The sequence below is a fragment of the Sinocyclocheilus rhinocerous genome, unplaced genomic scaffold (genome assembly GCF_001515625.1).
Source record: "Sinocyclocheilus rhinocerous isolate Xijiao unplaced genomic scaffold, SAMN03320098_v1.1 scaffold1193, whole genome shotgun sequence".
NCBI lineage: Eukaryota > Metazoa > Chordata > Actinopteri > Cypriniformes > Cyprinidae > Sinocyclocheilus > Sinocyclocheilus rhinocerous.
This window is the reverse complement of record NW_015642181.1, coordinates 920,852-947,646: the sequence shown is the minus strand read 5'-3', so window position 1 is coordinate 947,646 and position 26,795 is coordinate 920,852. Positions and strand designations below refer to the sequence as shown.

At 34.7% G+C, this 26,795-nt stretch overlaps 1 protein-coding gene across 1 annotated transcript in view; it reads right to left on the bottom strand.

Moving 5' to 3' along the window:
- Positions 1 to 26,795, bottom strand: part of LOC107755713 (dipeptidyl aminopeptidase-like protein 6) — a 187,809-nt gene that overhangs the window by 34,123 nt on the left and 126,891 nt on the right. Inside the window, exons 5-8 of the mRNA XM_016572597.1 lie at positions 25,387 to 25,461; positions 21,589 to 21,641; positions 20,872 to 20,953; positions 9,225 to 9,345 (exon numbers count right to left, since the gene is read on the bottom strand). Of these exons, the coding sequence (XP_016428083.1) occupies positions 9,225 to 9,345; positions 20,872 to 20,953; positions 21,589 to 21,641; positions 25,387 to 25,461 (331 nt within the window). The remainder of the gene's footprint in view (positions 1 to 9,224; positions 9,346 to 20,871; positions 20,954 to 21,588; positions 21,642 to 25,386; positions 25,462 to 26,795) is intronic.

Below are 26,795 nucleotides of genomic sequence, written 5' to 3'. Positions count from 1 at the left end.
CGCGCACACACACACGATGCGCAAAACTCCGCATTTGAACAGTCAATAGCAAATACTTAAACTAATAACAAAACAGTAGCTGATTCAGAAGCGCCAGATTGTCATAGCAAAGTCAGAATTACCTCCTCTCCTAGGTTCACGAAACGGTCGTCCATAAAATGCATTGCTGTTCTGTTGTAAATAATCTTAATGCATCTACTTTCGGAAGGCCAAATAAAGTGCTTTTGCTTTCGCCTAGAAACACACAGCGTCTCCCTGACATGGCTGCTTCAACACTAACTGCGGTTACTGAAACCATGCCTTCTTTCTTTGCGTGCACATTTGGGTGGCATTATGCAAATGTTTCCACATAGTGAGGTAGATATGTGGGGCGTGTTTAAACGAGGCGTTTTAGGAGGGCGTGGACCAGTCTTATTATTTATAAAGAATATCTCTTTGGGTTTGAGACTTTAGTCTTTGCAACTTCAGGGATCTTATCTATTCACAAACAGCTTGTAACACTCCAAAGAGAAAGGAAAACTTGAAATCGCATCATATGACCCCTTTAATGTTAATTAATGTATTTACAAACAGTAACAATGAGAAGTACTTTTGTTACAATACAGTATTTATTAATCTTTGTTAACATTAGTTAATAAAAATAGAACTGTTCCTTGTTATTTGTGTTAGCTCAGATACAAATGTTAAAAGATGCAACTTTTAATGTATTAGTAAAAGTTGAAATTAACATTAATGTTAATCAAAGCTTTAGAAGTTTTGTGTATTGAACCTTTGTGCCGGATTTTCTTTTGCCAATTTGCCAAAAAGTTTTTATATGCTACATTTTGCCCACACTGTTTTATGTAGGCCCACCCACTTAAACATTTCATCTCTCAAGATTTACCGTACATAAATTGTTTGTGTGCCTGCCATTGTGCATTTTACTTGAATCGTGCCCAGCAGCTGTCTGTTTTAAAGCAGTGGGTGAATAATTCACTCCTTGACTTACCTAATAAAAGCTTTGAAATTGTGTTGACAAATATGTTTATAATGCATTATTTTCAATGGGTTTAATTCTATGTTTTAGTGCAGCAAAAATAGATGTAGGGCAGCCCTTACAAGTTAATTTGCAAGTAATTCACGTCTATTAGCCGAAATCAAAAATTTTGCGGCAAATTTTGCTACAAAAAGATTCACACAGTGTTAATCATTTCGGAGGGATAATCAATGGACGGTTTTCATCACCTATTCACTTTTCTTTTCTTTTTTCTCTCTGGGTATCAATATGTTTCAGGAAGATGTGTGTGTAGACAATAAACAACAAATTAGATTGCAAAAGCTGTTGTCTTGCCCTTTTCCCCTGAACACACACTTTAGTTAAATATACTCAGACAATCTACAAATAGAGTACATATGCGTTACAACATGTCCTCTTTAGAGTCTGCTGACTTCTGCTTTACATTGATCAAACTGCACCAATGAGAGATCAATCAAACAAGTCCATTGTTCATGTTCCACACGTCAGCCTACGTCTTTTTATGTCTGTAAGCAGCACATTTCTATAATTCTCATTTAAATTCAAAAGAGCCCTAACAAACATGACTTTAGTGTTGTTCATCACCTTCATTGGATTCATCAGGGTAATAACAGGCTTCTAACAAACCATTAGCAACTTAATTAGCTGGAGTTCATTGAGAAGATAATTCAATGAGGGTAAAGGCCTGTGGAGGTCTGATCAGCTCCGCTAGCACACACGAACACAATCACTCAACTAAAGCCATTTACCATTAAAAGCACTACTGCATGTTAGAGCAGCATTTTTGGTTTGGCTTCTTTTAAAAAAAGAAAGAAAGCAGGGTTCTTTCATTACAAAATAGTTAAAAACGTCTATTTTATTTTATGTTATTATTTTAAGTTGTGCATTTCTGTAGCTCAAACCAGTGTTACTTTAGTATTATTTCTTTACTATGATAGTATTTATTAATATTTTTTAATTAGCTCTTTTTATTTCTTTTTGTTGTCACATTTTGTCTTGTTATTGTCCTTTTGATTAGTGCATTTTTAAATATTTATATTTAGCTTTAATCTACTTTTATTTCAGATTTACTTTTAGTAATGTATTACTTCAACTTATTTTTATTTTACTTTATTGGAACATTTAATTCAATTTCATTTAAGTTTTTATTTTAACTGTAAGTATTAATCTAGTATTTAAATTTCACATTTATTTCAATTAACACATTTACTACAAAGTTATTAAAATAGTCTCTCTCTCTCTCTCTCTCTTTCTCTCTCTCTCTCTCTCTCTCTCTTAATAGTTTAGTTTTATTTTAACACCAAAGTCATGTGTTTGATTTCCATTATGGACTGAATTACTCATCCATTGTTTGAATAATCTACTTTTATTTCAGATTTACTTTTAGTAATGTATTACTTCAACTTATTTTTATTTTACTTTATTGGAACATTTAATTCAATTTCATTTAAGTTTTTATTTTAACTGTAAGTATTAATCTAGTATTTAAATTTCACCTTTATTTCAATTAACACATTTACTACAAAGTTATTAAAATAGTCTCTCTCTCTCTCTCTCTCTCTCTCTCTCTCTCAATAGTTTAGTTTTATTTTAACACCAAAGTCATGTGTTTGATTTCCATTATGGACTGAATTACTCATCCATTGTTTGAAAAAAGATGTCTGTCAGGCTTGATGCAAGTTAAACATGCAGTAACAGGCACCTAAACATCTTTTATTTAGTAAACCTGACTGAATTCAGATGATTCAGCCATTTTTGAATGCACTGTGAAGTTTAGCTTCTGTTCCGTGTATTAATGAATTACTATTTCAGTGTAAATGTGGTGCTCCTCCTCATAAAGATTTCATAAAGACCATTCTATAATGCATGGCAGTTATCAACAGAAAAAGAATCAATATCGTAATTATTTTTTTGTAGAATTCCAGCTGTGTCACACTTCAGAAACACTGCCAGTGTGAAAACTCAAAGCACTCCTGCTTGTTGCAGGTCATGCAGGAGAAATTAAGCAGGCAATGTGAACCAGCTGACTAGTCGACCTTCCTGACCATCCCTACAGCGCCAAACTCATGTGAGCATGCAGTTCAATTTTAGCTCAAGAACAGTATTATTAACACTTCTTTTGGGAGGTGTGCAGAATATGAGTAGAGTATATCTCCCAGCCACAAATTGGAGGGTGTTGAAAGAGGGCTAGTCATATTTGTGGGCTGCTAAAACTATGTGATTATGCTCTCTTGTGATACAGAGGTGTGTAAAACACACCAGCCTCATTAGCAGCTAATCTAAAGGCCTGTTTTAGACTTTGTATGACACAGAGACGGTGCGTTTCTCTAACAGGTCTGTCTGCAGCAGTGTGGGGGAGTGACTAAATCAACGTTGCAACCTTGGCTACATTTTTTTTCAGTAGCATGACAGAAGAGCTGTTTTCAAATTAGTGCTCATTTTCCAGAAACAAGCCAAAGACAAATGCTACATCACTGATTTAATTGTATTTATTTTTTTGCAGCAAAATATTTAGTTAAATGCTACTGTTAATCACGCGGGTAAATGAAAGTGTTTTATAGTTTTATGGTAGTATTTAGTATTAAATTTAGTGGTAAAAAATGTGATTCATGCTGTAATCGTGAGGTAATGATTCACAAGAAATAAATATCAACTGATTCTTATATAGTACAGATGTAAAGTTTAGGGTCGGTATGATTTTTTTTTAATTTTTTTTATTATTTTTTTAAGAAGCCTGTTATATTCATCAAAGCTGCATTTATAAGATCAATCAGTAAAATAGTTTGATCAATACAGTAAAAGCATTAATATTGTGAACTAGAATTTAAAATAAATGTATATTATTTGAAAATATTTTTAAATGTAATTTATCCCTGAGATGCAAAGCTGAATTTTCATCAGCCATTACTCCAGTCTTCAGTGTCACATGATCCTTCAGAAATCATTCTAATATAATGATTTTAATATATTTTATATTAAATATTATATAATGTTAATATACTGATTTGCTGCTTAAGAAACATTTATTATGATTAATGTTGAAAACTGCTATGATGCTTAATATTTTTGTGGAAACCGTGATATTTATTTTATTTTTTTCAGGATTCCTTGATGAATAGAAATTTTGAAAGTTTAAATAAATAGCATTTATATAAAATAGAAAACGTCTGCAACATTACAAATGTCTTTACTGTCCCTTTTAATCAAGTTAATGCATCCTTGCTGAATAAAACTATTTCTTTCTTTCTTTCAAAAAAAAAATTTAAATAAATAAATAAAGGTTCCTGTCTCTTTGCAACGTGCAATGTAGGTCAGTTTAGTAGCTCACTTCAGCAGGGGGCAGTAGATAGCCTTAGTAAGAGACTGCAGTCTGTCTGAATGCTGTAATGACACTTCAGGATATGACTGCACACAAACCTCACACACGCTTTAATCAGATTAATGATATCTCATTATCAGAAAAACAAGAAGCTGTCCGCATTTCATCGTGTGTTCTCAAAACCAGCCTTTGAGATTACCGAATAATGGGGTGCAAGTCAGATGACAAAAGAGAGATGAAATTAAAGTGAAAGAATCTTTAAAAAATAATAATAATAACTTAATTTCAGCTATAAGCATAGCAGGCTGCTCCAATCAAAACATATGGTCATATGAGGATAGCCTACTACAATGAACTGAGTACTGAGAGCGACACCTTTAATGTGGCTGGGAAGTTTAGCTTTCTTAACATACATGTTCACTGGTGCAGAGTGAGCAGAATTTTCAGTTAATTCTCTATGGGAGCTGAATGGCAGACTTGTACAAGAGATTGTGGGATTGACAGTAGTGTAAAGCAAGGGGTGAGAGCATCGAAATGTCGGAAACTGCTGAACTTAATGCAAATGAAAGGCAAGAAATGCTGGGCAGCAGAATACCGCTGTGAGGTGTAGGGAGGTCTGTCATAAACACTTCAAAATCTGTCTGGAGTGCTGGAGGTTCTGCCAGATTTAGTGCTTAAAGGAACAGTTCACCCAAAAAAGAGAATTTGCTGAATATGTATCCACCCTCAGGCCATGCAAGATGTAGATGAGTTTGTTTCTTTATTGGAACAGATTTGGAGAAATGTAGCATTACATAATTTGCTCGCCAGGATCCTCTGCAGTGAATGGGTGCCGTCAGAATAAGAGTTCAAACAGCTGATAAAAACATCACAATAATCCACAAGTAATCCACATGACTCCAGTCCATCAGTTAACGTCTTGTGAAGTGAAAACCTTTTGTATGAAACAAATATAGTATTAAGACATTTTTTTAAACTTTAAACCGTTGTTTCTGGCTACATTACAAGTTCTCTATCCATAAAGTTGCTTTCTCCAGTGAAAAAGTTGTCTTGTCTGAATCAGGAGAGAAATATGCACAGATCAAGTATTATTTACAAGCAAAAACAGTCCAGAACAGCTCTAAAAAAATATGTCAGTGAATTTTAATGTGAAAATGTTTTGGTTTTTTTTGTTTAAAAATGAAACCTTAATAATGGATTTGTTTCTTACAAACACACAGCTTCTCACTTCACAAGAAATGAATTGATGGATTGGACTCTCATTCTGACGGCACCCATTCACTGCAGAGGATCCATTGGTGAGCAAGTCATGTAATGCTCAATTTTTCCAAATCTGTTGAAATGAATAAACTCATCTACATCTCGGATGGCCCGAGGGTGACTAAATTTTCAGAAATTTTTTGCTGAACTTTTCCTTTAAAATTACATCATTAGGAAAAAGTAACCATATTAAGCTCACCAATGTAAATCTATGTTTTAAGTATTTCTGATAGATATCTGAAAGGTTCTCCAATAAGATAAATATTAAATGGAGTACAAATCATCGGAACACTCAAGTTTTGAATGTGTTCATTTTATGTTGTTAGCAACCACAGTGTAATGCACTAGCTGCAAAAACATTCAAAACCCATCCTTTCAAATAGAGCATTGCTTTAAAATACCAGAACAAATCATATTATTTTGCATTTGATTTACTAATCTCTTAATTTTAAAATTCTATTAAAAATACATACTACACCAGTCTCATCATCACTGGATTCTTGAAAAAAGAGGGTGTCTCAAACAGCAACGTTTTTGATTGCAAAAAACTAAATAACTACAAATTTAAAATTGAAGTCTTATTCAAAATAATTATTTCAAATAAAGCGGGATTATTTACACTTTCATTGTTGCTATGAAGTCCACACTACTGCAGTTTGGACAAAAAGGACAGCAGTAATTCGTGAGCACCTTTCTGAATCATAAAATAGCCAACGGGATGTCCTTCGATCTTTGCGAACATGCAGAAGCAAACGCCGCAAGACTGCAAGACGTGCGCCTTACTGTGAGTTTCTTGCAGGGTTCATTTCATGATCTTCATTAGAGCAGACGTGTTCTGCCACAACAAGAAACTACATGCGGTTCACTGATTATCCAAGGATAATTAAAACTCAGCATTGATTATGCAGACTGATTGAGGTAATTAATATCCTCTCGGCAAAGTGATGAACTACTCTAAGAAAGCATACTCACAAAAATGCAACAATCTACATTCTTGATCTCCAAAGTACAGAGAGGAGAATGTGTAGGTGTGAGGTTGATCAGAACACTTTCCTCATAATAACTTTCAGCTAATTTCAAATCACATTAAGTAAATGAACACTGTGGATCGTTCGACTTTAATGCAACTCCATACAGTTGGAGGAATTAAACTGCTCTTGGAATGATGGATATTGGTTGTTTTAGTCTTTTTTGGTTGCCATGGGTAATCTGAATTAACATACATTAACCTTCCCCTAAGCACATCAGGGAACTCCATATCCAGAAGGTTCTGACAGGCATAAACTCCATCGTCAATGAATGCATGGCCACCTGTTTTCCTCGAAACACAGAACAGACTCTGGATTTGTATTCAACAGCCTCAGACTGCACAAAGCTTGATGATCATTCAGATCATTCAGAGGATCTGTGGGTGAACTCGACGACTGTGAGCCATACACATGAACAATGACTGACCTTAAAACCCATGGACAGGAAGTCAAGGACAGTTCAGAGAGGAGTCCATGGGGCATATGTACATTTGAACCAACAAGTTGGAGCACAAATGACGTCGCTGTCGACCGGCTTACGTCACTTCCTAGTACACACTGTCAGTGCGAATGCAACCCTTTAAATGGTACTGGGAAATAGTTCGCACAAAATCGTCCCAGTACATTAGTACTGTACATTTAGTTCTGGAACTAAAGCGGTGCGAAAGGCCCTAATGTGTGTAGCACAGACTGGAAACCGAGTTCTGGGATTTTGGAGTGCTGGAGATATATTACAGAAACATCCTAACCTTAGAATCCTATCCTATCTGTTTAAAAACCATGGCATTTATTTCACTTATTCAAATCTTAAGTCCAGAATCAAGATAGGAAGTTTCTGTATTACAGTCCCTTGGAGTGTAGAGTGCTTTTTTCCCCCCAATTTGGCAGAGCGTTGTCCTGTCTCACGCCGAGATTGGTGTGATACCACTTTATTACTAGCATTAAACACTTGTTCATGGCCAAAAATGCAATAGCATGTCAGCAAGAACTCGCTATGAATTAATAAGTGTTCATATATTATCATCAGCCAGAATGAAGAAAGGTGGAAATGTGAATTTTTATCAGAAAGAAATAATGTATATAATGTGAATGCTAATATCTTGTGAAAAAGAACTGTGCTTAATTGTATTGAATGTACATTTGTATGCCGCAGATTTCAATTTATTAACTTTACTTGAAAATATCTTGCAAACTTCTTGCCTCAGAGAAATCTAGTAAAGGTTACTTATATTCAAGATTTCATAAATTGGCTTCTGAGTACTTGGATATAATGAGCAACTTAACTAGATTTTTCTGAGACTTTAAATACACTTTTAAGAAAGTGCACTTTGTACCAATGTCAAATTAAAAGTTTTAAAGTATGATAAATCATTATTTTGTTGAGCTTTGATTTGTTGACTGACATACTAAAGCGCATGGAAATAAAGTTAATGCACATTAAAGTATATTTTAGTTTACCATAAATGCATGTCAGTACATTCAGCAGTACACTTTAACCACAGTTCAATGACAATATATGAAATTACATACAAAGGTGTACTGAAGTTGTACTTAAGTCAAAAGACACTCTAAAGTTACATATACGTATATGTATTTTAGTTTAAATATACTAAATGCAATTAGCTGTAATTGCATTTAATATATTAAACTAAACTAAAATACATACATATATATATATATATATATATATATATATACACACACACACACACACACACACACACACATATGTGTGTGTGTGTGTCCGTATGTATGTAATGATAAAACATTACTGTGTCCAATGTGCCCAGATGTGTTTTATATTCGTCAAATGTCAAAGAATGATATCAGTATGATGGAGTTCACCCTGTAGTTTGTTTAGGGTTGCCAAGCGACAAATATAGAATTCAAATGACATCACAGTTGTGTGATTATTGGCTGGTTTTACAATGGCTTTGAATGTGGGTCATCCAATCAGAATCACTGAGCCAAAACTATACGTATATACAGTGTATATATATATATTAAAAAAAACAAGGAATGCAAATATGGTGGATGACTATTAGAAAAATAAATCATACAAACTGAAAACCGAAGCAGAGAGACTGAGATCAGGAGCATCAGAAAACGGTCAGGATGAGTCTCTGCACTCTTTAATACATTCATCGCCTTCAATAAATAATAAGTGTCAATTTCGAGACCTTCGGCGCCTCATAAACTCAAGGGTCACTCTCCGCAATATGAGCCCAGATTAAAGTTTAAATGGGAGACTCACATCACAACCACGAAAATCCACAACCACTGAGTCTTGTCAAAAGCAGTGGTGGCATTCTGGAAGATACTGGGATATTGATTTTTCTTTCTTTGATTCTTCGCACAGAATCTATCACCATCAAAATCTGCCTCTTCCACATTAGACACAACTTGTTTCATGCAGATCACAGTACATAATCTTTAAAGATGCATACTTGCTTTTGATTTATTAAATGTTCACCTTAGTTCTTCTCAGGTCTGAATAATAAAGATTTTTCTGGCCAGTACTTGTCCTGACAAGACCTCATTTACTGCAGCTTTGCAAGGCATAGAAAACAAATGTCCATGTTTTTATACAAATCTTCCGTACCTTCATAAAGCCAGTCGCTCAGGCCGTTGAATATCACACCTTCCTTCCCAGTGGAAACAAGACGGATGGATCTGTTCTCCACAGTGGCCCGATAGTAGATGTTATTCTCAAATATAAAAATCTAGAGAAAGGACAGAAACACAAACACATTGCAATCCAAATTTGATGGATAGGTCAGGAGGGGTTTACTGGTGATGACATTTACAGTGTGCATGGAGAACTTTAAAGGGGTCATATCATACAGTTTTTATTATTACATTTTTCCACTCTGAGGTCCATTTATAATATTAGTAAGTTGTTTTTGTTTCACCCTCTCTGTGACCCTTAGACACATTCAGTTGTTTTGCTGCTGTGCCTTTAAGAAATGCCCTATTGCAGGTATGACAGTTCTTTGGCTTGCTTACACAAATGCTGCGATTTCTGTTGTGTCAAATATAGTTGTTAAAGTAATAGTTCACCCAAAAATTAAAATTAGTTTAAAAATGTACTCACTCTCAGACCATCAAAGTTTTTCTTCACTGAAACAGATTTGGAGAAATTTAACATTGCATCACTTGCTCACCAATGGATCCTCTGCAGTGAATGGGTGCCGTCAGAATGAGAGTCCAAACAGCTGATAAAACATCACAATAATCCTCATGACTCCAGTGTGAAGCAAAAGTGTGTTTGTACACTCTCAGAAATAAAAGTACAAAAGCTGTCACTAGGGTGGTACCTTTTCAAAAAGTACACTTGTGCACTTTGTAGATACTAATACGTACACTTTAGGTAATAATATGTACCTTACCGTACCAAAATGGACTCTTTAAGTACAAAAGTGTAAAACGTACTGCTCCAGTGACAGCTTTCATACCTTTATATCTGAGAGTATAAGAAATTAATCAAACCACAATAGCCCATAATGCACAATGCTTTCTCCAGGGAAAAGGTCCACCCCCTGTTGTCCTCTCACATCAAAATCCACCAATATATTTGTTTCAAATGTCTTGGACTGTTTTCACTTATAAACAGTACTTGATCTGTGCATATTTCTCTCCTGATTCAGAAGAGACGACTTTTTCTACTGGAGAAAGCAATATTATGGATATAGGACTCGTTTGAAGTTTAAAAACGGCTTAATAATGAGTTTATTTATAACAAACATGTAGCTTTTTTTTGCATAGAATACATTAATTGATGGACTGGTGTTGTGTGGATGACTTGTGGATTATTGTGATGTTTTTTATCAGCTGTTTGGACTCTCATTCTGACGGCACCCATTCACTGCAGAGGATCCATTGGTGAACAAGTGATGTAATGCTGAATTTCTCCAAATCTGTTCTGATGAAGAACAAACTTCATCTAGGATAGCCTGTACATTTTCAATTTTGGGTGATTCAGTTGAAATCAGACTAAAATAATAAGATATCTTTTTTAAAATGAATATCATCCTGTGGAATATAACACCAAGATTCTTCACAAGGGTCTACAGGGCAGCGACTGCTACACAGAAATAGCACAAGGTTTGGTGAACCTGTACACATTTAAAATCTGCTTATTAGGATTAATCATTTTTACCTTGTTTTCACCGTGTCTTGGCAAGTCAAATTTATATCTGTCAGGAGGTTTTTTGAGTCATTTTTACATTTTAGTCTCAATAAATGGTGTTTATTTATTTTGGACCGAGGATGCTGTCAGTTCTGAAAGTTACTGTAAGTTTTCTGAGTACATCAAAGACAGTTTGACAGAGAGCTCATGCGGATTCAAAGACATCTTTTCATTTAACTCAGGCCTTTACACAAACTGTAATTTATTTGCTGAAGTGAGTGTCAGTATACAAGCCAAGATCATCTATAACATACAGAAGAGTCACCTGGTGGCTTCATTTATAAATGACTTCCATAGCACCAACTTTAAAAATAACCTCTGCACTCAGAAATGAAAAGGAACACAGTCTATGCTTAAGATCACAGAAAAAGGTCCTGTGGGAAGATGACAGGACTTTTAAAATGAAAACCTTCCTTAAAATGAAAACATTCAGTTTAAAGTTTCAAATATTTACAACATTTGAACATAATTCAATTTATGTTAGCCAAATTAAACTAAACTAAAATTGCTGTAAAATCTGAATAAATTATTAATGATCTGAATAAAAGCTCATAGATCTATCTATCTATCTATCTATCTATCTATCTGTCTCAGCAACTTTTTGGTTATACATCTTCCTCTTTTCGAACAGGGTTAGTTTTCCCTAAAGGGGTCAGGTAAATTAGTCTTTCAGACATACTTTGTAATTTCAATCCTGTCTTTTGAACATAATTCAATTTATGTTAGCCAAATTAAACTAAACTAAAATTGCTGTAAAATCTGAATAAATTATTAATGATCTGAATAAAAGCTCATAGATCTATCTATCTATCTATCTATCTATCTATCTATCTGTCTCAGCAACTTTTTGGTTGTACATCTTCCTCTTTTCGAACAGGGTTAGTTTTCCCTAAAGGGGTCAGGTAAATTAGTCTTTCAGACATACTTTGTAATTTCAATCCTGTCTGAATCAAACATGTCAGTGTTTTGCTCGCACAACCTCTGTAAAAATGAAAGAGCAAATTGCCCAGTGTTTTTTCGGCTAACCCGGCAGTCCTCTGAGAAATCTATTTCCCCAGATAGGAATGTCTGTGATTGCAGTATTGTATTTTTCCCCCATTGCTTCTCATTTACTTTGACTTTCATCAAATATTGCAATTAAGGGGTCTAAAAATCTAAATCGCTTATTGATAAAATTATAAAAATGCACTGATACGAATATCTTAATGATATAAAAGATACGTAAATATTTGTTTTTTACGTTTTACGTTTTTTAGCTAAAAATACGCAGCGATTTGTACGTTTTAAACGTTGAAATACGTCTAAATTGTACGTTTTAGCATTAATAAAAACGTACAAAAATGTACGTTTTGTGCTTGTACATGTTACGTATTAATACCTACGTATAAACATGAGACCAGGCTGGTAGAACGGGGTCTATGTCCTATAATATTTTAAATGTTATGAATCTATATTTTTCTTCCTGTTTGTGAAAATATATACGGTTGCAGCTAACCCCTCTCAAATCAAGGGAAACACAGAGTCCTTGTGGTCCAATTTCATCATGAACAACTTGATGCTGTTTTTATGTGATGTTTTACTTGGAGCTCATGGACTGCACTGAATGTGAGGTGTGTAGATAACTTATCAGAAAGTCTATTGACAGTGGACTGGCTCAGGAGAAGCATTGATTTGTAATCTCTCCTAAACACACCACAACCACTTCACAGCGCACTGGATGACACACTGATTTATTTAGGCATGGCTGAGGAACAGTAAAGAAAACAAAACAAAGTATCTGCATAAGGGAATGAAATTGAAGGCATTTTACGTTTTTAAACATACTTTAAGCCCAAATATCAACAGCTGATTGTTGGCTTTCATGCACAAGTAATGAAATGTGAAAAAAAGTGCTCGATTGTACTGAATGAGAGTACACTGCAGATAATATAATAAATAATACATTTCAGGACTGCTTTTAAGTGCACTTTGTAATAATGTTAATTTAAAAGGTTTACTGTTAGGTACATTTTAAATCATTACGTTTTAAAAATCTTTGTTGTGCTTTAAAGTAGTACACTTATTTTTCCTTACATTACTATTAATTATTTATTATTTTTCCTTATATTACTATTTACTTTTTTTATTTCCTTATAATACTATTTATTACTGGTATGTGAAGTACTTGATTATAAGTTTAACAGTAGGGTGTCATTAAATATTACATTTAAAGTTATTTACTTTATCATTACAAATGTGTAATTATAAATATAATTAAATACATGTGTAATGTGGGGTTTGGGTTTTGTTTTTGTTTCATGTTCATGTCCATGTCTTTTATTTTGTAATTGTTTCCTGATGCATAAATTGTTGTCAGAACATTCTGCAGTTCACTTTAGTAATATTTCAAAGACAATGAAATTAATTATGAAATTACAACATATAAAGATGTATTTAAGTCCCACTTACATGGATAAAAAAACTCAAATTCATATACTTGCATTTAATATACATTTAAAGTATGATTAAATTTAAATGCAGTTAAGTGTCTAAAAACATTACATTCGGTTTGCACTTAAGTATGTTCTTTATTTCCATAATAAGTACTCTTTTTAAAAGCATGCTAATGTGACTACTTTTCACAAGAACCGTTTACCAACAACCCCTCAAAAGAAGCATGCTTCAAATGGCATTTAACACTTTTATCTATTCTGTTTCTTTTGAAAAATACATTTGAAAATGTTGACGTTTTAATTATTTAAGGTGAGATGAAAAACACAATCTATTAGCATTTTCAATTATCCCAATAGCAGCTCTGCAACTGGCACAGGACTAAGATGCATGGCTAAATTTGAATGGCTGTCAATCAAAAAGATGCTTTTTCTGGGCCAGATGCTGTAGTTACAGCATACGGAGGAGGTCAAGCTACACAACCACTGTTCATTCATACGGCTGAAACATGAATATAATGACAGCTAGAAATACAGTGCAGCTGTATGTGAGTGTAAAAGTCTCAAGGTAACTTTAAAAATAATAGCAGGGACACTGTGTGAATATTATAAAAGCAAGCAATCTCCATAAACATCTGTAATTCAAATACATTTCCATTTCCCCCATCAAATGGAGAGAAATGGCTTTCAGATATTGAGTCAAGTCTGTTCATGTCAAGTCAAGTCTGTTCATGCCTTGTCAAGTCAAGTCTGTTCATGTCAAGTCAAGTCTGTTCATGCCTTGTCAAGTCAAGTCTGTTCATGTCAAGTCAAGTATGTGTATCTTGTTTAGATATTGTTTGGATGTTTGGATCACGTCTGTAAATAAACTGCACATGGGTTCTTCACTACTCTCGCCTTCAGTGGATGATTCGTTACAACATGACATACAAGTTTAAATATAAATTACATTTAAGTACATTTTAGCATAAATTGTTGTCAGAACATTCTGCAGTTCACTTTAGTAATATTTCAAAGACAATGAAATTAATTATGAAATTACAACATATAAAGATGTATTTAAGTCCCACTTACATGGATAAAAAAACTCAAATTCATATACTTGCATTTAATATACATTTAAAGTATGATCAAATTTAAATGTAAATGCAGTTAAGTGTCTAAAAACATTACATTCGGTTTGCACTTAAGTATATTCTTTATTTCCATAAGTACTCTTTTTAAAAGCATGCTAATGTGACTACTTTTCACAAGAACCGTTTACCAACAACCCCTCAAAAGAAGCATGCTTCAAATGGCATTTAAGACTTTTATCTATTCTGTTTCTTTTGAAAAATACATTTGAAAATGTTGACGTTTTAATTATTTAAGGTGAGATGAAAAACACAATCTATTAGCATTTTCAATTATCCCAATAGGAGCTCTGCAACTGGCACAGGACTAAGATGCATGGCTAAATTTGAATGGCTGTCAATCAAAAAGATGCTTTTTCTGGGCCAGATGCCGTTGTTACAGCATACGGAGGAGGTCAAGCTACACAACCACTGTTCATTCATACGGTTGAAACATGAATATAATGACAGCTAGAAATACAGTGCAGCTGTATGTGAGTGTAAAAGTCTCAAGGTAACTTTAAAAATAATAGCAGGGACACTGTGTGAATATTATAAAAGCAAGCAATCTCCATAAACATCTGTAATTCAAATACATTTCCATTTCCCCCATCAAATGGAGAGAAATGGCTTTCAGATATTGACTATAAAAACCAGAACAAAGACAACTGAAGAAATCCTGAATTATTCTTCTGCCAGTCCAATAAAGTAGTGAAGTCCATGAATATATGATGAGCTGAATTATTCTGTGTTCTGAACTGAATGCTCATCTGTACTAGAAAAAAAGTGGAGATTATTGTATCTGAGGTGAGAGTTTTATGCTGCGTACCATATTATGCATGCCGAGATGCGTAACACATGTGATACCATGCATGGCATGGACACATTTAGGACACACGACAGGATGTGTCCTAATTATTTAATATCACACACACTCATAAAGTCTCTGAGATGAGTCGAGCTGGTGAGCTTTCCTGCATGTGAAATCATAAATCCAGTCATTTTGTGTGTCTGTATCATAAACCACTGAGATTATTTCCAGGAAGAGAGGGAGAGAGGAGGAGGTAGAGTTGTGTGATTCACTTCTGCGATTGGATTTTGTGGCCCCTTTTCAGGGATCTAAGTAGTTAAAGTGGCTGCAGATTAGGGTTGTGACGATATCAAAATTTCAATATTTGATACTAGAGCAGTTTCCAGAGGTGGGGGACTCGAGCCACATGACTTGACTCGAGTCAGACTTAAGTTGCAACTTAGGACTTCAGACTTGCTTGACAAATATTCATAAAAGACTTGACTTGACTTGAGACTTGACTCGGACTTGAGTTAAATGACTCAAAATAACTTGTCTTTTATTTAATAAATATCTGTTTGTTTTTTAACGGACCGCAACCTAACCAAGTGACGCAGTAGGCAGGCAGAGAGAGCTAATGTAAGAGCGTGGACACAGTGTTGCCAACATAGCGACTTTGTCGCTAGATTTAGCGACTTTTCTGACCCCTTTAGCGACATTTTTCCAAAAAAGCGCTTAGCGACAAATCTAGCGACTTCTTGGACAAAGCTTATTTAGTTTCTGAGACTCGCCGGTACTGCCGCATGAGCATGAGGTTTTGTTTTCCCAGCGTGCACACACCTCTCTCTGCGTCTGCTCCGTTCAGCGAGCGGCTGAGAGGAGCAGCGCTTTCAGTTAAAAAAAGATATTCTGTCACTTCGAACTCTATTTTACATGCAAATATAGCCGAAATCACAGCACAGCCATTGTTTTATCTTAAAGGATTTTTGTGCCGATTAACATCTAAGGGAGAGCTGGTTATGTAGTCTTAATGGGCCACGTTTCAGTCACTATTTCATATTCATCCCGTTGTCTTACAACAGAAACAGAAAAAATATACCAGTGAAAACTGTTTTATTGAGAATTTGGCTGCATTAAAATACAGTTTGTGAGCACTATCAAATTTAATTTTTTGCAAGTGCAATGCATTGTAAATGGTTATTCACTGTTCATAAGGAAATGTCAGTCTTTTTTTTTTTTTTGCAATAGCACTTAGTATATGCATGTGTACAGTATCTAATAATTGGTCTTTGGTGTTAGACTTTGAGTGAAAAGCCTATGGATAGTTTATGGGGATGCACATAAATATATTGTATACACATACATACACACACAAAGAAAAAAAAATCATACAGACTTCTGCAATGTTTGAGGCATATTGAAACAGCTGTACCTAAATACTTTTCATGCTTTTATGTTGGCCTAATTTCAGTTACATTTACATTTTAGGCTATGTAGTTTTAATTTTTTATTTAATTTTTAGATTTTTATTGTATTAACAACTCAGCTGTATGTGGACACATTTTGAGTAGAAATGCATATTGCAATTTTTTTGTTGTTGCAAATAAAACTCCCATAGTTCATAACTACTGTAGTTTTAACTTATTTCAATATATAAATTAAGTTAAATCATCAAACATTTGTATGACTTGACTTGCTTGACCCAAGCTACGACTTGACTTGAATTGCTTGACATAAAGAAGTGACTTGACTTGCTTGATTCTCACAAAAACTGACTTGGACTTGCTTGAGACTTGAAGGTTAAGACTTGAGCCTTACTTGTGACTTTGTGTGACTTAGTCCCACCTCTGGCAATTTCACAGTACTCAATATTAATTTTAACACCACAACAATATTCTAAGCACCTTAAGTTGGGCCAGATATCAAATTGCACCCAAAATGATGTAATTAAGTACCATTGTGCAAACTGTGATGATTGCTTTCAGTTGGTCAGTACATTTACTAAAGAGTGTCATTATTCATTATCTTAACTTATTTTGTAAATTGTAGAATTAGTAGACTCAGTTACGTGAATTCGATTAAATTGTTTCAATGTATCAAATCAAGTCTTTCTCTCTGTGTGTGTGTGTGTGTTTTGTATTAAGATGTTTTTATACAAGTACACTACTGTTCAAATGTTTGGGGTCAGTAAGATTTTTTTTTTTTTAATAATATGTCTCTTCATAAAGGATGCATCAAATTGATAAAAAGTGACAGTTAAGACAATCAGCATATTAGAATGATTTCTAAAGGATCATGTGACACTGGCATCTGGAGACATTGGAAGACTGGAGTGATGATGCTGAAAATTCAGCTTTGCCAACACAGGAATAAATTATATTTTAAAATGTATTAAAATAGATAACAGTTATTTGAAATGGCAATAATATTTCACAATTGGTGTTATTAAATGCAGCCTTTGTGAACATAACATATTTCTTAAAAAAAAAAAAAAAACATTAAAAAAAAATCTTACTCGTCCCAAACTTTTGAGAAGTGGTGTATATGTTGGTAAATATTGTTGTGCATTTTTGTATGTTGTTAATGGTGCATGCAAATGAAAATGACTAGATATCTTTTATTATAGAAAACATTCACTGATAATATTTAACCAGATGCTTTACAGTGCTTTAGATCTTTAAAGATTAAACATTTTTAATCCACTTCGCAGGAAGTGTTTGATTGAAACGATAGTTTCTCTAATTACTCTAAAAAACCAAGCATATTATTAGCTATATTACTCAGCCTTAAAAAGCAACTAATACACACAAAAAAGTAATTAAAACAATGACATGAAGCATTCAAGTATTTCTCGATGAAGTAAACAAGTAATTATTCAAATAAACAGTCAAACATGAAATACATGCAGAGCAGTGAGAGATTTTCTTTTTTTTGGGTCAATATTGTTGTTTGATTAATATCTTCACTATAACAGACAGCAGGTCTATCAGGCTGCATTTTTACAGTGCACCAATCTGATATTTTGACACAAATCTGATTTGTTTTCATACCGCATGTTTACACTCACTGAAGACAAACCAAGTGCGTTTACACCAATACCATGCCAGGACGAGAAATTAACTATGAAATGCATCTGACAGTTTACAAGTGCAGGTGCATTACCGTAAGGTGTAGCTGATTTTTACAGAACACACACACAAACACCCATGTGAACGCTCACCTGCAGCTGCCTGTTAGTCACGCATCAAATTGAGTCGGCACTGTATTACTTTTTTTTTTCTACGAGTACTTTTGGCATCCCTGCTGCTCAGTGGTGTGAATGGAGCGATATGCACGTATACACCGTACTGTATGCTTACTTTTTGCCCAGTGCTGTTTGTGTATTATGACTTCTAAGGATCAATATTTGCGTATACCCTAGGTGCACCCACTTGTTTTGTTGCTTCACAAGTCCGTAATCTACTGTCATGTTAGCTTCCTCTTTAACTGTGCCCCATGCTGTTGCGTGAAAATCGTGATTCTTTGTTGTAACTGGTGGAATAGCACATCTATCATTCTATATTTTTCCTCCCCATCATCGATTGAATGAGTGTGTCCACTGTAGTGAGAGAATTCCACTCAGTGCTGCTCGGTGTTCGGTGTTTTAAGCGGTATTGGGCACAGTTCTATCGGTGCAGTGGACATGTGCCATTAGGAAATATCGTTAGGTAAAATGAATCAAAGAACAAAACAAAAGTAAACCACTTTTTTAGGACTAAACTTCTGAAGATGATGCACAGTGAAAAATGACCGTAATTTTAGCTGTGAAATTGCTGTGGTCAAAAAGAGCTAATTGGTTAACAGCAAGATAAACAGCAATAACGTTTGTTCTGGACTTTTGTGATACTTTCAGCTGTCTGAAAACAAAAGAGATTTCACAACCTGTCTAAATATGTTCACCTTGGTTCATTTATGTACATAATAAAAAGTATCTATAAAATCACACATTGTTAAGATATCAGTCAACATTTGAACCACTTTAAACTGTTATTTTTATTTATTTATTTTTTTGTTTGTTTCTTTAGAAATGTGAGTAACTTGAAACCCAATACCTACATTTATAAGTGTAATCCTGCATTCTGTCTCTCTCTCAAAAAAAAAAAAAAAATCCTGTCATCACCATCGTCAGGGTGGCAAAGGATCCATTTCTTGTATCATTTTTGGCTCAGAAAACGCATTTCAGGATGTATTTCAAGGCCGCATTAGAAGGAGCCTTCAAAATGGGACAGCCTTAGGCCCTGGTATTAAGGTGCATTTTTGTCGATCTGATCACAAGTGGACAATGCTAAATACAGGTTTAAACTAGGTCTGAAATTTTTTGAGCTTGTCCACTTTCTACCACTTCCAAAGGTAGTCGAAAACACATTTGACCGAACTGCTTTCATAGATGTGGTCGAACACATTCAAACAGCCACTAATGACTGCCTCTCTGCCTACTGAGAGCACAATGTTCTCTAACCAGTCCTGATTCTATTACAAACCCACAGTTTTTGCTGTGGTCTATTTCTGCTATCGGAGCAGAAACGAAACCTGCTGCTCTCTGTATAATTTTCAATTGCCTCCTTTTGCTTTCTAAGTACTTTGTCCAAGCTTATTTCACAATATCAGATCGAAAGATCAGAAAAAGTGCGTTCTTGCAATATCTGTTCTTGCACATACTAAATGTGATTTTTTTCGATCGCGAACATACATATACCCTGCCCACAGGGCACAAAATTCCTAGCGACAACCCAGCAATTTGTGCACCTGTCCACAGACCCTCCCCTCAGAGAAATCAGGAGGGTCTGTGTCTGTGAAGCATGTGTCTCTGTCATCTACTTGTGATCCAATCGAGCAAAACGCATCTTAATACCAAGTGTAAACAGGGCTGATATGACGCATTCAGTTTTGGAATGCAGCCTTCAAAGAATGCAGTCCCGGAATTGGGACACAGCTTACATGTGGTTTTCAGTCACACTTTATTTTAAGATCCTAATTCTCACTATTAACTATCTATTAACTACAACTTTTGCCTCAATAAACTCCTAATTTGCGGCTTATTAATAGTAAAGGAGTTGTTAAGTTTAGGTATGAGGTAGGATTACGGGATCTAAAATAATTCACGTAGAATAAGGTGCTTTATAAGTAGTGATAAACAGCCAATATGCAAGTAATATGCATGCAAGTTAATAGTGAGAATCGGTCTTTAAAATAAAGCATTACCAGGTTTTCTTATTACCACTTGTGTTTTTTGGTGATTATCAGTGTATTGTAAAGGTACAAAACAGACTTATGTGCTTTGGTAGGTTGGTATATTAACATTTTACTGTATAAGTTAAAGGCACAATATGTAAGATTTTTTTTGTTAAAATATCCAAAAACCACTAGAACAGTGTTATATATTTTGCTGACTTGTGTACTTACATTATCCCAAATGTTTCGAAGAATGTTTAATGGGGATGAAGACGACAACTCCCAAGATTCCACACTCAGTCACGGCGTCATCAAACTACGCCTGTGTCTATTTGTTTATTTTGAATACGCGCCCTCTAGAGGCGAAAATTACACATTGTGCCTTCAATACAATATACTATGAATTTAGTTCAATGTGTAAAACCTAAAATGTTCCTACTGTATTTTTTCACTGCTGCCAGTTTTTTTTTTTTTCTGTAAATGTTTCATGTTTACAGTGTGGGAAATGTCATCTTTACCAGCTGCTGGCCTCGCGGTCCCCATCCTGCATACTGCAGATGAGCGTTTCGCACTTCTGGAGGGTTCAGGATCCACGTTTCCCTGTAAAAGTGAAGCAAAGCCATTGCTAAACAACTAGTTGGCTATTGGATGACAAGCAGACTAGTTGGCCATCCTGTTCCAGACAGACAGACAGGCAATCAGTCAAACATTCATGTCTTTAGAGGGCTAACAGCGCATACTTCTTCTATGTGGTGCAGTGGAGCGTGTGCCAACAGATATTGATTCCATCATGGTGTACTACACAGCCCAACACAACAGCACGGCAAATAAAGCACCATGAGGGAATTCCTGAGGCAGGGAATCTAACAGTGATAGCATATCCCGCTATGCTGTTAAATCCGGCCAGGGCAGCAGCCCAGCTCTGTGTCAGCATCTGTTCCGTCTGACAGAGCTCATAAATATACATGCTTTATTCTGTTGCCGTTTACAAAGGCGCTGTGCACTGCAGGCCCAGAAATTACAGGTGGCACGAGCTGTACGTCCCTGTGCTAATCGCGGGACAGACAGGCAGGGAATTTGTTGGTAGGACCACAGGATAGCAGAAAGATTCAGTTCTCTGAATGGCTTCGATGTGACGTGAGCAGCAAAATGCTGCATCGATGTTTTCCTCGGTTGTATAATGACAAATAGACTTTGTAAACTAATGCGACTGTTATATGAGCTCAGCGACTTACGGAGTTTCCAGACTGCAAATGATGTAGTCCGCAGTGAAGGAGTGCTCGTAAACCTGAGAGTTTGAACAACACAAAGACAAACAGAGACAGAGAGAGAAATTAAACTGTGCAAGAACAGCAGCTACTGCCACTACAAGCACCAAAACCAATAACGTTTGAGAGGCTATGCATTACAGTGATTTTACCAAAGTTAAAGGGTGATTTTAGCCACAATGTGAAGAGGACAGATTTTTACCATGGTAAAGCACAATACTACACTACATCAAATGGCTTTTTGCTTTTTTAAAACAAAAGCAAAATGTAAAATATAAGATTGTTTAATAATACAATTAGTACAATTAAAGTAATAAAGTCGCGTTTCAAATTTTCTGTAGAGAATATGATGATTGTTTTCCTGCGCTAAACTCACTGGCACAAATCAAAATATATTTTAATCGATTGATTGATTGATTCATTCATTCATAAAATAAATAAATAAACAAATACATGCAATAGAGAGGATTTGAGTCATTGGTTCTAAATTGCATTTATATATTTATTTATTTATTTCTGATTTAAAATTACAACTGGTAATTTAGATTTACAATTACACATTTAGCAGATTATTTCGTATCCAAAGCGACTTCAAAAAGAGAATCAAAATCAATTTGTCAAAGAGCCAACAATATTTGTAATATACTGTACAATGGCAGGTTTATTAGACAACTAGATTAGGAAGCAAGCTAGAGGAGAGGATAAACGCAGAGAAAGTGTTTATTATCATGTCTGTATATTAAATGTATTCAAATATATATATTTTTTAAATTGACATTACAAGGCTAGTTTAAGTTGCAAAATCTCAAGATACACTATGATAATTATTATAATTAATAATTTACAGTAATTTGCAATAAATTACTGTTTTTGAAATTGTTATGTATATTAATAATTTATTATATTTGTTAAGCTTCTTACCTTGAAATTTTTTTTTTTAAATATTTGTGGTATTAATTTGGTTATTAACAAAGTATTTGAAAATAAGGATTATTTGTTAATATAATGAATATTAGATTTTACATGATGGTTACACAACATGACATAAAAATGATTTTATTTAGCATAACTTTATTTAAATAAAATATTTTATTAAATTGTCTTCTCATTTTAAATCATATCTTTTTCTAACCAACAAATTATAAACAACTTATTACAAATAAGCTAGATTTTTAAATATTGTTTTAAAGATTTAAACAAGATTAAATAATAATAATAATAATAATAATAATAATAATAAAACAACTAATAATACAATTTATAATAAACACAAATAAACAAACACAAACAACTCTATAGTACATTAGCCCCTCTGTAGGCTGCTTCTTGGTGCATTAATGCAGAATTCAAATGATGTGTGGTCACAGGTGTGCTTCAGATATGGCACGTCAAATCAGATTTCAGAGGCAGAACCAACTCATTTTATAAAATCCTAATCCATCGTTGCTAAAGAAGGCAGGAGCGCTTTTGTATCACTCTGAGGACGGTGTCAACAGCTGTCCGTGAGCTAGAGGGCTGACCGCAGCATATGCTCACAGCTGACATGAGCTTGACACGTGTGCTGTAGCAGAGCTGTTAATACTGTCAAAGATTAACATTCAACACCTGTACTCACCACCGCCCTCTGTCTTACAGATGCAGAGAGATGGAGAGCTCCTTTGTGAAGGGCAAGCAGCAACATGACAGAGTTTGAGAATGAGGGGCGTTATGAACGCGTGTGTGTGCGCATAGGCAATGACAGCTGGGGGACGAGGTTGTCATCCATCAAGGTGATTTTGGGACGGGCACTGAATAACAAACTAGAGGCAGCGCTCACACTCTTTTCTTTGGCTCACTCTTTCTTGTCATGCGTGTGTGAAGTGCTCTGGTGTCACTGTCCCAGAGCTGATGACACCTTCTCCTCCGTCTCTTCAGCTCTGTACGACAGCTGCCCTGATCAAACTAACTCATCACTTGCTGCTCAGACCTGTGGTGTCCGACTCTAGCATCCTTCAGAGTTTGTGCTTTCATCATTTGTGTTCACACTAAAGCTTTAGGTGTGGTCTGTATGAAGGCGTTTCCTGAAATTAGGTGTGCAGCAAAGAACCAACTCTGTGTTAGCTTGAATATTGTGGTTTGGAGCAGGGTTACAGCACAGCACAATAACAACGAAATAACAACAAATGCAAACTAAATGGTAGGAATGATCCAAAAGAAGAAAAAAATATATATAGCAAAAAATGACACTGATAATGTTCTGTGCCTTCTTCAGTGTGTTACATAGTCTCATCGCTCCACACACTTATTAAACCATTGTGTTGACGTCATCATTTACAAAAAAAAGTTTGAGTGCGGATCTTTGGTTCGTATGTGAAAAAACATAACCAACTCTGTGTTAGCTTGAATATTGTGGTTTGGAGCAGGGTTACAGCACAGCACAATAACAACGAAATAACAACAAATGCAAACTAAATGGTAGGAATGATCCAAAAGAAGAAAAAAATATATATAGCAAAAAATGACACTGATAATGTACAGTAAAAAAAAAAGCAATGAAAGTTATAATACAATTACTATACATATTCTAATACAATTGTAAATGGGACAACATTTAATATAGTAAAATAAGAAATAAAATGTTACAAAATGAATATTATTAAGAATAAATTAATATTACCATTGATTATACTATTAACAAAATGTAATATTAAAATAACTTAAATAATATATATATTTTTTAAATATTAAAATAAAATGTACAATGTACAATTGAGATGCCAAACTATAAGACAGTTTTACCAAATTTATGAAAGAGAACTGCTACTGATAACACATAAAAATTATTAATTAAATTTCATAGAAAAATAAATAAAAATAATATATTTTTATTTTAAAATATTAAAACAAAAAAAAAAGTTAAACTGGGAAAACATTAATATAGTAAAATAATTAATTTAATTAATAATTTAAATGAATTAATTAATACTTTTAATAATTAAATTAATAACACTATTATTCATAACATATACAATTATTTTATTTTAAAATACAAAAATAAAAATATACAGTTTTAAACATGAAAAACTATAAAAACTACAAAAGACAATTTGACCAAATTTATGAAAGTGATCTGCTATTGATGATAATTTGTGGTAGTAGCATTCCTTAATGCATTCCTTAGAAAGCACAACATTTCCTTTCAACTATGACTTTTCCATCTGATTGGATAAATATCATTTAGTAGTAATTGTTAGCTGATGAAATACTTTGGAACTGAAAAGTACAACATAGACATTTCCTTTACATTTAAAAATGTACATTTCAATTTCAAAGTCTGGAAATCACACTTTCAAATTCCCTGCTATTTCCAGGCTTTCTATTAGTGTAGAAACTCTGATTTTTGGTGCCATCTCCTTTTGAATTGTTGCCCAGCTAGCAACACCTGCGGCTAATTCTTACAATCATGCAGACACCCTGTGGTTTGGAGCCATACTGTATAACAAAATATGAAAAGAGATGGGGGTGAGGGTGGAATAGAAGTCGAGCTCAGACCAACCAATCAAACCAAGTGTGAAAACAGCCTCTGTCTTCCTCTCCCTCGACTGGCAGGTGTGTGTTTGTGTGTGTGTGTGTGTGTGTGTGCCCGCGCTTGCTCGGTTTCTGTCACTCCAGTGGGGTGTATTTGGTTCTGGTGAGGCGGTGGAGTGTGACGGCCCTTTCACATCGTGCAATGATTACTTTCATCTCAACACACACATACAACACCCACATAAACACAGGTCTCACCGGCTGCACGTTGTAGGCAAGCAGAACGAGTTTCATATCTGGGGAAACCTCATATTTGCTGGCTTTGTACATTTCCTGGAGAAAAAAAAAATGAGAAAAGGTAAGTGAGACTTTTTAGAAAGCATAGTTCCATTACCATATTCCTTAAACGACTGTGACAGATTGCAGTGCGCAGGCACAGGGAGAGCGCGCCATTAATCAGAGCTGTCACTCTTGGATTCTCAACAAACATCATGTTCTGTGTCCTTGCCTCCACTGTTTTGCATCCCAACTGCTCCACTTTAACCATCTGAGGCTGTTAACGAGTTACATAGAACATTGCTCTAATGATGGACATGTTCAGCTCTATTAATGACAATAGAACTGTCGGTCCAGTGATGTGCTGTTTGACGGTGGAGTAATTTATACTCTGCTTGCATGTGCTGAAGGCACAATAGACATTCACAATGCATTTATCTTTCATAATGTGACATATTCATCAGGAAATAATATAGGATGGTAGTTGGAGGTACACAGCACATTTCATTATTATTATATTATCAAGTACAGTTGATTTATATATATATATATATATATATGTACTTGATAATATAATAATAATGAAATGTACTGTGTACATTCAACTACCATCCTATATTTATATATATTTTTGGCACTGGCGGTGGTGCGTCAGGCAGCAATGCCCAGCAGGTCTTACCATCAACCTGTTGCTAATTTATATTGTAAGAATCCACCCGCCAGCCAGAATCCAGCGGCCTGGTCGAAGGTTTAATGCGTATTCGGTCTTTTACTTGCGCTTCTGAATTTATCAGGATTTAGTTTAATTTTTAGTCTAGCTCCGTGTTCAGTCGGACTCCAATTTCACGTGATCAGTTTTTAAATCGAAATATTGCTTAGAAATATTGCCTAAATTTAATGATCACAAATATTAATTTAGATATTTGATTATTCCGGACTCAATACTTTCAATTATCCGTTCACTGGGGACCTAATGTCTCTTTTAAGTCTCACGTTGGCCTTACGTGGATCTTACGATCACAAATTTGCGAGTCTGATGTTAGTCAGAGGGTGTAGGTAGACTAATACCTGTTTTGCACAAAGACCTTTAAAATGACACTAAACATGAAGGGGAAAAACAACAGGTTCACAAGATACATGATATGTGGGATATGCATATTCTTAATGAACTTTGAGTGAAACCTTTTGGGGGAAAAGAGGGAGAGGCAGAGCGGGCAGGGGGAGAAGGGGGTCGTAAATGGGCGAGGAGAGAGTTGTTGTTTGCTCTCTTTGAAGATTTCTTCTTCAGATAATTTTTATTGTTTTATTGCATGGCGTCTGTTTTGTGTGAGTTCCTGAGTATTGGCTTCATGAAGAGTTAATTTCATAAGGAAATAATTTCACTCCTTTCA